The following is a 14,671-nucleotide window of genomic DNA, read 5'->3' as shown; positions in this document are numbered from 1 at the left end:
GGGTCTTTAGTCAACCCTGAGGATGAATTACTCCTGGAAAAAATAAATTCAGGACAACTTGAATGATTGAGATACTTAGCTTTGTGTACATGTGTGCTGTGCACACCCATGTGTGTTATAACAGAACTCTGGCATTGAATAATCTCTTCTTTGTCCCACAGACAATGGCATCAAAGTAATTAGTTCAACAAGTATTTATTTAGTGACAAGCACTATTGTATTGCTGGTGGTAGACCAGTGAGCAACAAAAGCAAATTCTTGCCCCATGGAGCTCACATTCCAGATGTAATAGATAAAGTTAACGAATCAGTATGTATATTATGTCAGGGGCTAATTCATGTAAAGGGGAAAGTAAAGCAGGATGAGGAGATAGGAAAATAGGGGAGGTGTTGCTATTTTATTTATTGTGGCCAAAGAAGACCTCAATAGTAAGATGGTATCTGAGAAGAAACTTGAAGGAAGTGAGGATGTGTTCCTTGTGAGTACTGGGAGAAGATTGGCAGAAACAGTGTGTGCAAAGGCCCTGAGACAGACCTGTTTGGCACATCTGAGAAACAGCAAGGAAACTAGGTGAGAGGGTCTGCTGAGAAGAGTTAGGGGGTAGTAAAGAAATATCTGGTAGATCACTGTAAGGCCTTCATTCTTCACCTGAGAGAAAAAGGGATCCCTTGAGGGCTCTGACCAGAGGAATTATGGGAATTGACATATGTTGGTGGAAGGATTTACAATGGTCTAATTTGAGTTCTGTTAAGATAACTTTAGTAATATTTCCATTCAAAGGAAAGACCTAGTCTTGTGTTGAAGCACTATTACAAGGTCTTTCTTTTTTATTTTTATTTTATTTTATTTTTGGTGGTGCTGGGGATCGAGCCCAGCTTGCAAGGCAAGCACTCTACTGACTGAGCTATCTCCCCAACCCTCTTTTTTTATTTTTATACTCCAGTTTTCTTGGAGCATAATTGACAAATTAAAATCATATACATTAGGGCTGGAGTTGTGGCTCGGTGGTAGAGTACTTGCCTGGCATATGTGAGGCCCTGGGTTCGATACTCAGCACCACATATAAATAAATAAAATAAAAGATCCATTGATAACTAAAAAAATTGAAAAATGGAGGAATATTTAAAAATCATATACATTTAAGGCATATAACATGCTTTGATTTATGCCTACATTGTGAAATGAATACCCTAATTGATGTAATTAATACACCTGTTACCTCAGTTATTTTTTTCATGCATGTGATGAAAACACTTCAGATCTACTCTCTTAGTAAGTTCTAAATACAAATGGTCCTCCCACTTAGGATGACTTGACATAATGATTTCTTGACTCTGTGGTGGTGCAAAATTGATACACACTTAGCAGAAACCATACTTTGGATTTCGCATTCTGATATTCTCTCAGGCTACAGATGTGCAGTAGGATGGTATCTAGAGACACTAGGCAGCAGCGGCCAGCCCTGCCATCAGAGATGAACCACAGAGGCAAACAACCCACATCCTACAGGGCGCTGTGTTGCTAAGTCATGATGCTCAGTGGGGCAGGTATGTTAAATGCATTTTCAATTTAGGATGTGTTCAGTTTACAATGCATTTAGGGCCTAACCAAAATCAAAAGTGGAGGAACATCTGCATACAATACAGCACTGTTAACTGCAGCCGCCATGCCTTGGTTAGAGCCCCAAACCTTCATCATCTTTTAACAGAAACACGCCTTTTGGCCAACATCTTTCCATTTCACCCTCAGTCCCTGGCAACCACCACTCTACTCTCTCTTCTATTGGTTTGACTCTCATCTTATTATTTATTATTTTGTATGAGTGCCAGAGAATTAAACCCAGGGCCTTAAGCATGTTGGACGGGGGCTCCATCACTAACTCATACCCCATAGCCAGGTTTGACCTTTTCAGATTCCACATATAAGTCAATCATGCAGTGTTTGTCTTTCTGCATCTCTTTTAATTATCTTAGCATGTTGTCCTCTAGGTTCAGCCATGTTGTCTCAAATGGAAGGAGTTCCTTCTTATTATTATTTTACTTTTTTGACTCTGGGGATTGAACCCAGGGGCTCTTTACCACTGAGCTACATCCCCAGTCCTTTTTATTTCTTTTTATTGGCTCTTTCCTAAGCTACGAGGTTCTCACTAAATTGTTGAGGCTGGTCTCAAACTTCCCATCCTTTTCCCTCAACTTCCTGAGCCACTGGGATTATAGGCGTGTGCCATCACACCCCACTGATATTCCATCTTATATAAGCACATTTGATCCATTCACCAGTGAAGCAGACACTTTGTTTGAGTCTGTATCTTGGATGTTGTGAATAACCCAGTGAGTATGGAGTGCAGATATCTCTTTAACACAGTGATTTCATTGCCATTGGATATATACTCAGAAGTTGGACTGTTGGATCAGATGGTAGTTTTACTTAATTTTTAAAGGAACATCTATGCTGTTTTCCTTAATGGTTGTATTACCTTACAGTCCCGCTGACAAGGTACAGGGATTCCCTCTTCTCCACTCTCAGCATTGTCACCTTGTTTTGACACTAGCCATTTTAAAGGGCATGCAGTAGCCTCTCATTGTGGTTTTGTGTTCTCTGATGATCAGTGATACTGAGCACCTTTTCATATACGCATTGGAGTCATTAGTATGTCTCCTTTGGAAAAGGTATATTTAAACTCTGTTCATTTTTAATTATTTAACCCCTTATTTGCTATATGAATTGCAAATTCTTTTTTTCCTTTGAAGTCGCCTTTTCATCTTGGTGATTTTTTTTTTTTTTTTTTTTTTTTTTTTGCCATGCAGAAGATCTTTAGTTTGATGTAGTCCATTTGTTTATTTTTGCTTTTGTTGTTTGTACGTAGGCGATCTTTTCAAGCATGTTCAAGAGCCTTGAACTCAAATTTTGGTCATCTATTTATTCATTTAAATCAGTGGTTAGGCTGGGGTTGTGGCTCAGTGGTGGAGCGCTTGCCTAGAAAGTGTGAGGCACTGGGTTCGATCCCCAGCACCACATATAAATCAATGAATAAAATACAGGTCCATCAACAACCAAAAATAAATAAATAAACAAAACAAATCAGTGGTCAACTCCAGCTATGTACCAGGAACTACCTACCCTAAGCACTGGGGATTAAGGAGTAAAACAGACCACGCTCCTTACAGTGAAGAAACACAGACAGTAATCAGACAAAATATAAATAAAATAAGAATAAAAAGATTTCAGCAAGTGAAGAGGGCTAGTTAAAAGTAAAGCAAAGGGAGATGCAGTGATGATGCTCTTGAATGTTCTACTTTTTTTGCGGGGGATGGGGGGCGCGGGTACTGGAAATTGAATCCAGAGGCGTTTTGCCACTGAGCCACATCCCCAGCCCTTGAATGTTCTACTTTTGATTCCAGATGACTTTGAAATGTAGACTTGGAGCTAATGATGCTACACATGGAGAACAATTTACAGTTTACAAATTGAGATAGGCCGGCAAGACAAGTATTATTATTTTGAATTTTCAAATGAGAAACAGGTTCAGTGAGATCAAGCTACCCACTTAAGGTTTGAATGAATGAGAGATCTGGGGTCCTAATTTAAGCTTTTCTAATTTTCAGTACCAAAGTTTTTCTCACCATATACAGCACGAAGGAATGTAAGGGTAACAATGGGGCGTGGGATGAGGGAAGCGGCCAGAGTTAGGCAAGAAAGACAAGGAACTCCTGCCAAAGAGGAAGAGGACACAAAAGAGCAAGAAGAGCAGCCAGCCTCACCCTAAGGTCACGCAGGGCAACTGGTAGGATATAGAGGGACTGTAGTGCACACAGTTCCACCTTTCCAGGGTGGAGATCATTTGCACCCTGATCTGAACAGAAGGATCCCTGCCTTGAAGGACTGTTCTTAGCAACCCTGGCTGGGGGGACCCTAGGTCACATGTGGTTTTGATCACTGCATTTATATGCATTGTTGTCATCATGTTTGGAAGATGACTGAATCCTTGTTCTTGTCCCAGGCCTCTCCAAGTTGTGCAGGGGGTACAGATCAAATCTGGAAAAGCTACCTCATCTTCATAGGGAGAGGCTTCAGGAATGTACAGTAATGTCCCACCCATTCGCCCTCCCCACTTTGTTAAAACAAATTTAAAACAACAAACGCCTAAAACTTTCCACTCTATCATTTTACTCTGCCTTGTTATAACTGTGCCCTTAGTCCACACCCCGCTGGGGTTTTCTGCAGCCTGAGGGAAGCGGGGAAGTGTCTGCTCCCAGCTCAGTCACTCCCATAATAAACAATCACTAAACAGCTTGCTGCCCTAGGCAACTGCCTGTCCAGCTCGGCCAGGCCCTGAGACTTCAGCGAGGGAAGAGAGTGGTAAACCAGATTTCAGGCTCTGAGGCCAGGGAGTCTGACTTTGACCACAGATACTTCCTTGTAGTCCTAAAGGATCTTTAGAGGGACTCTTTTATTTGAGTTACCCAGTGAAGTTCACCAGGGATGGCAGTAGCCTGGGCTGCGGAGTGAGAGGTCAACTGAAGGAAGGACCCACCGTCCTGTACTAATTTTAAATAAGGTATTTCCTGCTTCAAGGTTCCCTTTTACAACCGGGACAATTGGTTGTTCTACAGGCATCCATCCTTATGACATCTTAAAAATCACCACCACCACAAAGAGAGAATAAACATCACTTTTGAGGGCTGAGACAAGCTTAAGTTAACCGGTTTCTCTCCAGCCAATAGAATCCCCGCCCCCGCCCTCCCGCTGTCATTGAATAAAAGAGATGGAGGGGGTCCAGGAATGGAGGAAAGGACACCTACATAATGAGAATTTAGACTAGTTGTCTCCTCTTAGCACAGAAGCAGGCATGAAGAATTGTAACAATTCTCCCGAGTATGATAATTCCTCTTTCTTCTTGGGATTAGGGTGTCTCCGTGGTGAAGAAAGAAAAATGGATGGGCTATAGAGGGAAAGGAGGGAGACTGTCTAGATGCTTAATAGGAAATAAAGATACTGGGCCTCGGAGGGTCGAAAGTGAGCGGCAATAGCAATCTTCTGATCCGCGGTCTTTTTTCATGAAGTCCCCACCCCTCCTCCCTCGGGTTCTCCCCACTTCTCCATTTTCAAGCATCCTCCCCAGCAACTCGCACACACACAGCCTCCGGCTCGGGGAGGCGTTCCCGGCAGGCACCCGAGGAGACGGGATTCTCGGGAGCGCCAGGGCATCCCGAGCAGCCGGCTGCGCGGCGCGGGCCCGGCCGGTCCTTGCTTCCCGGGCCCGCGGGTGCCCCGGGTTCCCGGCACCACCCAGGCCGGATTCCCAGACCAGCGGCCCCGGGCCGCTCCGCGCTGTGTCCCGCTCTGCTCGCCGGCCAGCCCGCCAGCCTCGGCGGCCGTGGCGCTCCGAGGTCCCCGCGCCCCCGCGCCGCGCCGGCGCCTCTGCCGGCGGCCGGGGGTTATGAATGGGCGCAGCGGAAGCACCGCCCCCCCCGGACGTGACGCTCGGCCAATGGCAGCGCGGGCTGCGTGGATGGATGAGGTCAGCGCTGTCGTGTCGGGAATGGAATGTGTAAGTGTAACATTCAGAACCGGGTAACATTCGGCGACCGAACGCGGCGGTCGGCAGCGATCGCGCGGGGGCCTGCGAAGCGCCGCTCGGGGCCGGCACTGCCCGCGGGGAGGACGCGCCGCCGCCGCCCAGCGCCGCCGCCGCCAGCCGGGCCGCCGCGCGTCCCGGGGGCCGGCCCCGCGAGCGCAGGAGTAAACACCGCCGGAGTCTCGGAGCCGCTGCAGAAGGGAATAAAGAGAGATGCAGGGATTTGTGAGGTTACGGCGCCCCAGCTGCAAGATGCACTAGCCGGCTGAACCCGGGATCGGCTGACTTGTTGGAACCGGAGTGCTCTGCACGCGAGTGTGGATGAGTTGAAGTTGCTTTCCCGGGGCTCATTTTCCACGCTGCCGAGAGGAATCCGAGAGGCAAGGCAATCACTTCGTCTTGCCATTGATTGGGTATCGGGAGCTTTTTCTTCCCCCCTCTCTTTCTTTTCCTCCGTCTTGTTGCATGCAAGAAAATTACAGTCCGCTGCTCGCCCGCCCTGGGTGCAAGATATTCAGCCCCCGTCTCTCCCGTGCATTGTGCAACCCAAAGATGAAAGACCGAAGGGGAGAAAGTTAAAGAAATCGCCCACATGCGCTGGATCAGTCCACGGCTTGGGGAAAGGCATCCAGAGAAGGTGGGAGCGGAGAGTTTGAAGTCTTTACAGGCGGGAAGATGGCGGACTGGAGCTGAAAGTGTTGATTGGGAAACTTGGGTGATTCTTGTGTTTATTTACAATCCTCTTGACCCAGGCAGGACACATGCAGGCCAAAAAACGCTATTTCATCCTGCTCTCAGCTGGCTCTTGTCTCGCCCTTTTGTTTTATTTCGGAGGCTTGCAGTTTAGGGCATCAAGGAGCCACAGCCGGAGAGAAGAGCAGAGCGGTCGGAATGGCTTGCACCAGCCCAGTCCGGATCATTTCTGGCCCCGCTTCCCGGACGCTCTGCGCCCCTTCTTTCCTTGGGATCAATTGGAAAACGAGGATTCCAGCGTGCACATTTCCCCCCGGCAGAAGCGAGATGCCAACTCGAGCATCTACAAAGGCAAGAAGTGTCGTATGGAGTCCTGCTTCGATTTCACCCTTTGCAAGAAAAACGGCTTCAAAGTCTACGTATATCCGCAGCAAAAAGGGGAGAAAATCGCCGAAAGTTACCAAAACATTCTAGCGGCCATCGAGGGCTCCAGGTTCTACACCTCGGACCCCAGCCAGGCGTGCCTCTTTGTCCTGAGTCTGGATACTTTAGACAGAGACCAGTTGTCACCTCAGTATGTGCACAATTTGAGATCCAAAGTGCAGAGTCTCCACTTGTGGAACAATGGTAGGAATCATTTAATTTTTAATTTATATTCCGGCACTTGGCCTGACTACACCGAGGACGTGGGGTTTGACATCGGCCAGGCAATGCTGGCCAAAGCCAGCATCAGTACTGAAAACTTCCGACCCAACTTTGATGTTTCCATTCCCCTCTTTTCTAAGGATCATCCCAGGACAGGAGGGGAGAGGGGGTTTTTGAAGTTTAACACCATCCCTCCTCTCAGGAAGTACATGCTGGTATTCAAGGGGAAGAGGTACCTGACAGGGATAGGGTCAGACACCAGGAATGCCTTATATCACGTCCACAATGGGGAGGACGTCTTGCTCCTCACCACCTGCAAGCATGGCAAAGACTGGCAAAAGCACAAGGATGCTCGCTGTGACAGAGACAACACCGAGTATGAGAAGTAAGTGGCGGGGCTGGATGCCTCTGGGAGTCGCCCTGGGCCCTGCTTACCTCGCCCAGGTGTGAGGGTGGGGGAGGGGGCGGGCCTGAGGAGCCCTCAGTTCTTTTCCTTCTTGCTTGAAACTTGGGACTGAGCATCCTGGTTCAAGTGTGTGACCAGAAGTCAGGTAAACTGAAAAGCCTGAGCACTTTCTTCCTGAGCACTTTCTTGAGCCAAGTGGATGAGTGTCTTCCTCTTGCCTAGAAAACCTTCAGGGGAATGTTTCTTCTTTAAGGATGGGTTTTGATCTCTTTTGGAAACTGCACTTAAGCTTAAGGGCATGGAAGTATGTTTCCGAGGGTATCTAGAGACACTGAAAGGGGCTGATCTACCCACAATCAGCAGATCTTTCCTGCAGATCTTTTTTTGATGCTTTGTTTGCAAAACTCATGATCACCGTACCTGTTCTTCCTGGAGTTTTCCTGCCTTGAGTTCTCATCTTTTCATAAGCCTTCAGTTCATGTTAGCTGGGAGAGTGTTTTAATTATATCTACTAAACTTGTGTGCCTGTCTCCACCTTCCTCCACAGCGTTGACTTTTATGAAGAGAACTAAGCCGGTCAGGGCCAGTGGCCTCACATTCATTCATTCATTCATTCACATGTATATGCCCTGTCTCCTTCCTAAGGGAAACTTTAAAAAATCTGGGCCTCAGGCCCACTGCTGTAAATGCCCCTGGCTAATTTAGATTTCCTTTTCCCCTTTGTCTTTATCTATTTGCATATAAATCGTAGACTGTTACTCTTTGAATGGATGTGAGATGCCTCCTTAGCCTCTGTAGTGAGGCAAGTTTTGTCCAGTTGCTAAGTAACTGAGTTGGTTACTTTGTAGCCCTTTTCACCTTTCCTTTTCCTTCCCAGTGACAATAAAGACAAAGTGGTTGTGGGACTAAAGTTCGAATCCACAAATCTGCTTTAACCTGAGCTTGGTGTGTCAGTTTCCTAATAGATGGGGGTCTTCCTACCTATAGACTCTCCCTTCACTCTGGCTGCGAAAGAGTTAGTGAGTTCCTACAGTGCATTTCCACGTTACGCCAGTTGAAAACCAGAGCAGCCTTGTGCTACCCAGGGAAGGAAGGGGAACCTCTTGGCTGAGTACAAGAGGAACTGGCAGAGGTTGGCAGATTTTGCATTTGTTTCACGAAATGCAGAATAGGGGAAATGCTTCACAAACCTGCCTGGAACAGGAAGGGGCATGGTGGGAAAGCTGTCCTGAAAAGAAAGGTTTGATTGTTGTCTGTGGATTTCCTCAGACACTCAGGCCTCTGTGGGAGTGATTGGAAGGGAAATTAAAGTCCTCCTGTACTTGGTCACAAAGAATGAAGCAGGAAGTGGCAAGCCCCAAAATTCTGATCCTCAACCCCAACACCTTTTGCTTTCTAAGCATAAGAGAAGCCCGAGAGTAGGATCAATTCTGAATCTATTTTACTTTTACTCAGGGGCAGTTATGTGTGAATGTTGGGCGCAGTTGTAATGGAAAATTTCTCACAGAAGAAATTTTAACTATGGTTAGTAATGAACTGCTCAGTGTATATGACATTTACATTGACCTGTTCCTGTGGGTGCTTGTAAGAAGAAATGCTCCTAGGTTTTCAGGAATTTGTCTAGTGTGTATGGTGGAGTAACTTAAGCTGAAGCCTTTCTGTGTCTTCTAAAGCAATCTCATCAAATTTTATAGAAAGATTGTGTTGTTCTTCCTTCTGAAAGAGCTGGCTGAGATTTCACTCAACACAACTTGAATTATATATTTAGTTGAAAAACAACCACAATCCAATAAAAGTGTTACATCTTCCTTACCCTCTTATTCCCAAAGTAAATATTAAATTTTCATTTTTTTTTTTTTCCTGAGTGGAAGTTTTAGATTGCCAGAGATTGGCACTGGTTAGAGGTGGGGTTGGTTTCCTTACAGCTTTAATTTTTGCTAATTAAACTAATTTCTGACCTCTTTGTGATTGGGCCAAGAAATCTGACACCTACACCCTTGTTTTGATTTATGTTTAAAGACCACCAGAGGTCAGGAGCATCAGATTGGATCTCCTGGAAAAAATGACATTTAGAAGGAAAGCAAGTTTGCTATTTCTCCCAAGCATGGCTTTCTTAAGCGGGGTTATCCCTGGGATTTCTTTACGTTCCCCTTCTGGTACCTTACAACCCTAAACTTGCTTGGTAGGACAGGATACTGCTGCAGAACATTTGCATTTGCTAGCATGGCGTAGCTGGAGTTCCATACCCTTGTTGGGTTGTCAGAATTTTTATTCTTGACAAATGAAGCTTACAGATATTATTGGCTCTATTATGACTTCGGAACCCATGAAGATGAAGCAAGAACTCTGAAGAGTGTGACATCCTCTCCTGGCAAGTATGTGCTGTGCTCTGGAGGAAGAGCAACTGCTGTAAATACTGATGCTTTCTAAAAGTTAGTTTCACACGTGTGAGATGCACAGCTCCTTGAGTCTATTGCTGATCTTTCCAGGGCTTCACAGAGGAGGGGATAATGAAATTAGAACTATAGAGGTGGACTGTGTAAGTTTAACTGCTTCCAGACTCACGTGACTTTTGATTTTCACCTTGAAATCCATTGTGGAATGGATTTTAGGGAGCTTCAGGGTGCTGTAAGCATTCATTTGGTAATGGCTTATAAAAAACAATTGATTTTTTTCATCTGTCTCTCCTCTTTATTAGCAAGTGCCTATGAAAAGACTGCATTTTAATTTACTCCCACCAGCAACCACATATTAGTTTGCTGTGAACTTAAGGGATCTGTAATTGAAAATTTATGGTATCATGGCCAAGTTAGGATACTATAGAATATATACAAATATATCCACTAAAAAACAGTTGCTTATAGTAAAATACAGCATTATGTGGTACTGACTGGTTCAGTGTGTCTCATTGACATTTTGTGAAAATTGACATTATCTAAAGGTATAGAAGATTTACAAGGAATCAATGAAAATACTTTTATAATACAGAAAAAAAGTAAATTTCTCCTGTCATTTTTGACTCAGACTTCCAGGATTATATTAAAACATTCATTTTTATGACACCCATAATTAATTTTCATCAGTTACATATTTTAACAGATGTAGTTGACACCAGCTAAAATAAGTCGCTGCAGTGATTAGATTTTTAGTAATGAGGCCTTAGAGAAATTCTTTGTATTTTACATTCTTTGAGCTTCTTATGCATCCTTACAGAATTACTGTATTTTGCATGAGCTTCGTAGTTCATATCCCTTCAAAGGGAATATTACGAAACTTCAGATTTGGCTATTTGAAATAGAAGAAAGAGAAGAAATGTGAGGTGGCTTCCATCTTTGACCTCCACCAAGGAAAGTGGTGGCAATTATTTTAAGCAACTTCTGGGAATAAGGAAAATTCTGTGCAGGACTTTTTGACAACTTCCTTTTCCTGTGATTGCTAAAGCTATATCCCATGGTCCTTATATCCTTAAGGATAGGTGGTCATTCAACTTCTACCTCATTTCACAGCTGTTGAACAGAATATTTAAGGGACCAATTAGAAATCTGGTTAGTGGCAGGAGTAGCCCTAGAATGCAGGCCTCCTGGATTTCTCCTGAATCTGCATTTTTGCATTTCTAATCACAGCCACTAGGAGGTCTGTATTGGAGGGTATTTCTTATGAAATTTCTCTTGGAACTGTTTGGAAACCTAATAAGAACTTGGACAAGCTTCGAAAAGAGAAGAAAAAAAAAAAAAGCAAGCACATACATATACAAATTTTCATCTACTTTTAAGGGCTGACGCACCCCTGCTAAGGGCATCCTCAGATGTACCACACTTGCGCTGGGTCTTCTTACCTTTTTCCTTCATTGCTAACTAAGGTGGAGGGGTCCCTGGAGCTGCTTAGCCTAGACAGGAGTTCTTTGAACCTTTCAGTTTGGCCCTAAGAGGTTTAGGCAGTGGACTATGAATTGACCCGACAATAAGTTGTGTTCAGATGCCTTTATAGCAAAAAGAAAATGTGCACAAAATAAGTGATAATGTTAAATGCACTTTGTCCCAAACTGTTCACAGACACTTTGAGCAAGTTCATGATCCAGCAGTGAACCCTAGCCAAATATTTTCCTCTCCTGAAATGAAAGATGAGAATTGTAATTCACAGGTATCAAATGTAAAATATTAGTGCTTTTTCTCCCCACAATTGTATGAGAGCACAAAAGCATTTCTACAATAGACTGCATGAGCACATGAGCACCGATTAAGAAAAAAGGTAGGGCTGGGATTGTGGCTCAGTGGTGAAGTGTTTGCCTACCATGTGTGAGGCACTGGGTTTGATCCTCAGCACCACATATAAATAAATAAAATAAAATAAAGGTCCATTGACAACTAAAAAAAAAAAAAAAAAAAAAGAATAAAGGTAGAGTCAGTCCTGTGCAAAATGATGAAGTTGGCATGTGTGTCTTCTGACACTGACTTTCTAGTTCTCTCATTTCCCGGCTTTTTCACTTCTCCCCGAAGCTTCTTTCTGGAGAGCCCCTGAAACCCTCATTCATGAGGAAACCCTGCATCCAGGTTGTGGTGTGCTGGGTCGCTTCTAGAACATGTGCATGTTGACTGAGTCCAGTCTGGCAAAAAACGAGGGTTCAAGTAGGATCTGTGACCTGAGCTAGGGGCCTACAGATTTTGTCCTACAGAAAACACTTGCAACTAAGGCAGGGCAGAACCTCCCAATTGGAGGCCACTTTCAGTCCCTGTGAAAATGAAAGCAGTTTGAAGGCACAGAATTGGCAAAAGGGGAGATGCTACAAAGTGGATATTGTTCTTTTGGTCAGAGCCTAAGAATCTCTCTCCTCAGAAGACAGTGCCAGATACCCCTGCCAGTAGCGACCATGAGTTTGTCAGTGTCACATCACAGATTGTGGTTGATGAGCTGGCTGCTTTGCTCACAACCACCTTGCCAGCTGCCTTGTTGTGAGGCCATCTACCAGGGTGTAAACTGAGGCCAGCAGTGGTGAGGTGGTTTGTCTAAGGTTCCCCAGCTGTTAAGTGACTGAATTTAGGCTCTGGCCCCAGTTTCTGGCTCTCAGTTCTGTATTCACTGAGGTCCGCTGCTCCTTCATTCTGTTCGCTTTTCCGCAGAGGTATTCAGAATGAACCAGGGAAGGTGAGGCGGTTGCTGGATTGAGTCTACAAATGTGACCCTACAAGCACCTGTTTCCATGAACGTAATGACTTACTGTTTTTACGTAGGAGCTCTTCCACCTCCACCAAGTTCCTGTAATAAACAGGTCCTCTCTGTCAGCTGAAAGTTTCATTGTCTGTTATTTGAATTTACCATTTTCTTTCATTTAAGTCTTTCAACAGTAGTTTGGGGTGTGTATTCATGTTACAGATCATAATGTAGGCTCCAGAGGGTAAAGTAAGAGCTCAGTGTCACATGGTGAGTGAATGGCTTCTAACCAGGGACCTTAGATCTTTGTCCTAAATGTTACCACTTTAATAATTTTTTTTTTTCTTTGTGGTGCTGGGGATTGAACCCAGGGCTTTGTGCGTGATAGGCAAGCACCCTACAAACTGAGCAATATCCCCAGCCCTAAATGTTACCACTTTAAAGAATCAAACTTTCTATTTACATGTGAATTTTTAACAAGTCAGAGATTTGTGTATCAGATCATTTTTTATTTTTTATTTTTTTCCTTTTTCTTACCAATTGCTTTGCTTGGCAAACATGTTTCCCAAGGAAAGAACTTGGGTTGGAGATGTGCTTCCGTGGCCCCTAATTCTGACACTAACCTCTGAACTCCTTCGTGGCCTCCATTCAAGGAACATTGCAACTTGTTCTACATGGATTCTGCTTTTAATTCTCTCCAAGGGCTCTTCTAAGGAAAGGGAGGAAGCCACTAGCCATCTCCGTGAATGACCTTTGCCCTCGCTGAGAGCCCCTACAGGGCTTCCCCTTGTAATTCTAAGTGAACTTGTGAGATGAGAACTGGGGTGACTGTTGCCCCAGGTGGAAAGTGCTCCAATGGCAAGGAAAAATGGACGATTCTGTTCCTGGACACAGGATACCTGCACCTGGGGCCTAAGTTCCTGAAAGAAAAGCAGGGCTGCTTGGTGCGGGTAGAGCATTCGCTAGGCCTTGGGTTCAAACCCCAGCACTAAGAAGGAAAAGGGAGGGGGAAAGAAAAGAGAGAAATAGTGGTTAAAAAGTTACAAAAGCGGGGTCTGGGATTGTGGCTCAGTGGTAGTGCACTTGCCTAGCATGTGTGGGCCCTGGGTTCGATCCTCAATACCACATAAAAAATAAAGGTATTGCGCCCACCTACAACTAAAAAAGTATGTATATAAAAAAAAGTTATAAAAGTGGTACACACCTTTGGGGGAAATTGGCAAGGTTCAGATGACATGAGATGAAATTAAATTTTTTCTAATTTTTAATCCCATGATAAGAGCTGGCCATTATTGTGAAACTTTAGAGTCAGTCTAACAAATAAATGCATCTGGATATTTATATCATTCTATCTCTTCATATCCAAGTACCTTGTATAGACATATTAATTATTACTTAACTAATAGGAAGTAAATAGTGTATTGTAGTTTTCTTAATTTCCTTGTTTGTACAGATGCCTGTTCCTTGGACCTGGGGCCCCTGCCGTGTTCCACACCAGCTCCTGACCTTGTCTTGACCACTTCTGTTTATTGGTTTTCTAAAGTTGAAGTCAGACTTTAAATGTACCATGGAATTTTCCCCCCTTAATATTTTCCAAGAGCATTTACCTGTCCCATTAAATAGTCTTTGAAAATAGAATTGTTTTTTACTTCCGGCATTGGGGATTGCATCCAGGTTCCTGTGCCTGCACTCTACTGCTGAGCTGCAGCCCCAGCCCTGAAAATAGGATTTTTAAGATGTGATTTTTTTCTAAGTCAGAGCTTCCCCATATTTGACCTCTGAACCACTTATATTTTCTTAGACATTGATTTCCCTTATGTCCATTTTTTTCACTAGAAATAAGTGTGATGAATTTCACCCTGTTGAGTGTTTTCTTCTTGACTAAGGTCCCTTCCCCCCAAACAACAAAGAACTTCCTGCCTTGTCCCTCCACCCCATCCCAATCCCATTGAGGCAATCACTGTTTTTAAGGTGAGCTTGAGCACCCATTCAGGGAAGTAGCCATCGTTAAATGACTGCTTAGATAAACATTTGTAGGTGTTAATTGGTCCTGCAGGGGGTCTTTGAAGCTCCCCGGGCACTGTTCCCTTTGAAGTTTTGTTTTTGGCCAGAAACCTCCCTGCATCTCTTTCTGAGCAGGCAGGCCTGCCCACTTCTCTCTCCAAGCACCATGCTCCGTTTCTTGGGGTTTCAGAGTCTGC

General features: G+C 44.4%; 1 protein-coding gene across 1 annotated transcript in view; it reads left to right on the top strand.

Annotated features, from left to right (window-relative positions):
- Positions 1-6,339: 6,339 nt before the first annotated feature.
- The window catches only part of EXT1 (exostosin glycosyltransferase 1), a gene marked incomplete at its 5' end in the record, with an annotated part of 262,109 nt that continues 253,777 nt past the window's right edge, over positions 6,340-14,671 (top strand). Inside the window, one exon of the mRNA XM_079141180.1 lies at positions 6,340-7,301. Coding sequence (XP_078997306.1) covers positions 6,340-7,301 — 962 coding nt within the window. The remainder of the gene's footprint in view (positions 7,302-14,671) is intronic.

The sequence above is a fragment of the Sciurus vulgaris genome, assembly GCF_902686455.1.
Source record: "Sciurus vulgaris genome assembly, chromosome: 1".
In the NCBI taxonomy this organism is placed as follows: Eukaryota; Metazoa; Chordata; class Mammalia; order Rodentia; family Sciuridae; genus Sciurus; species Sciurus vulgaris.
Note: the sequence above shows the minus strand (reverse complement) of the source record. Positions and strands in the feature narration are given on the sequence as shown.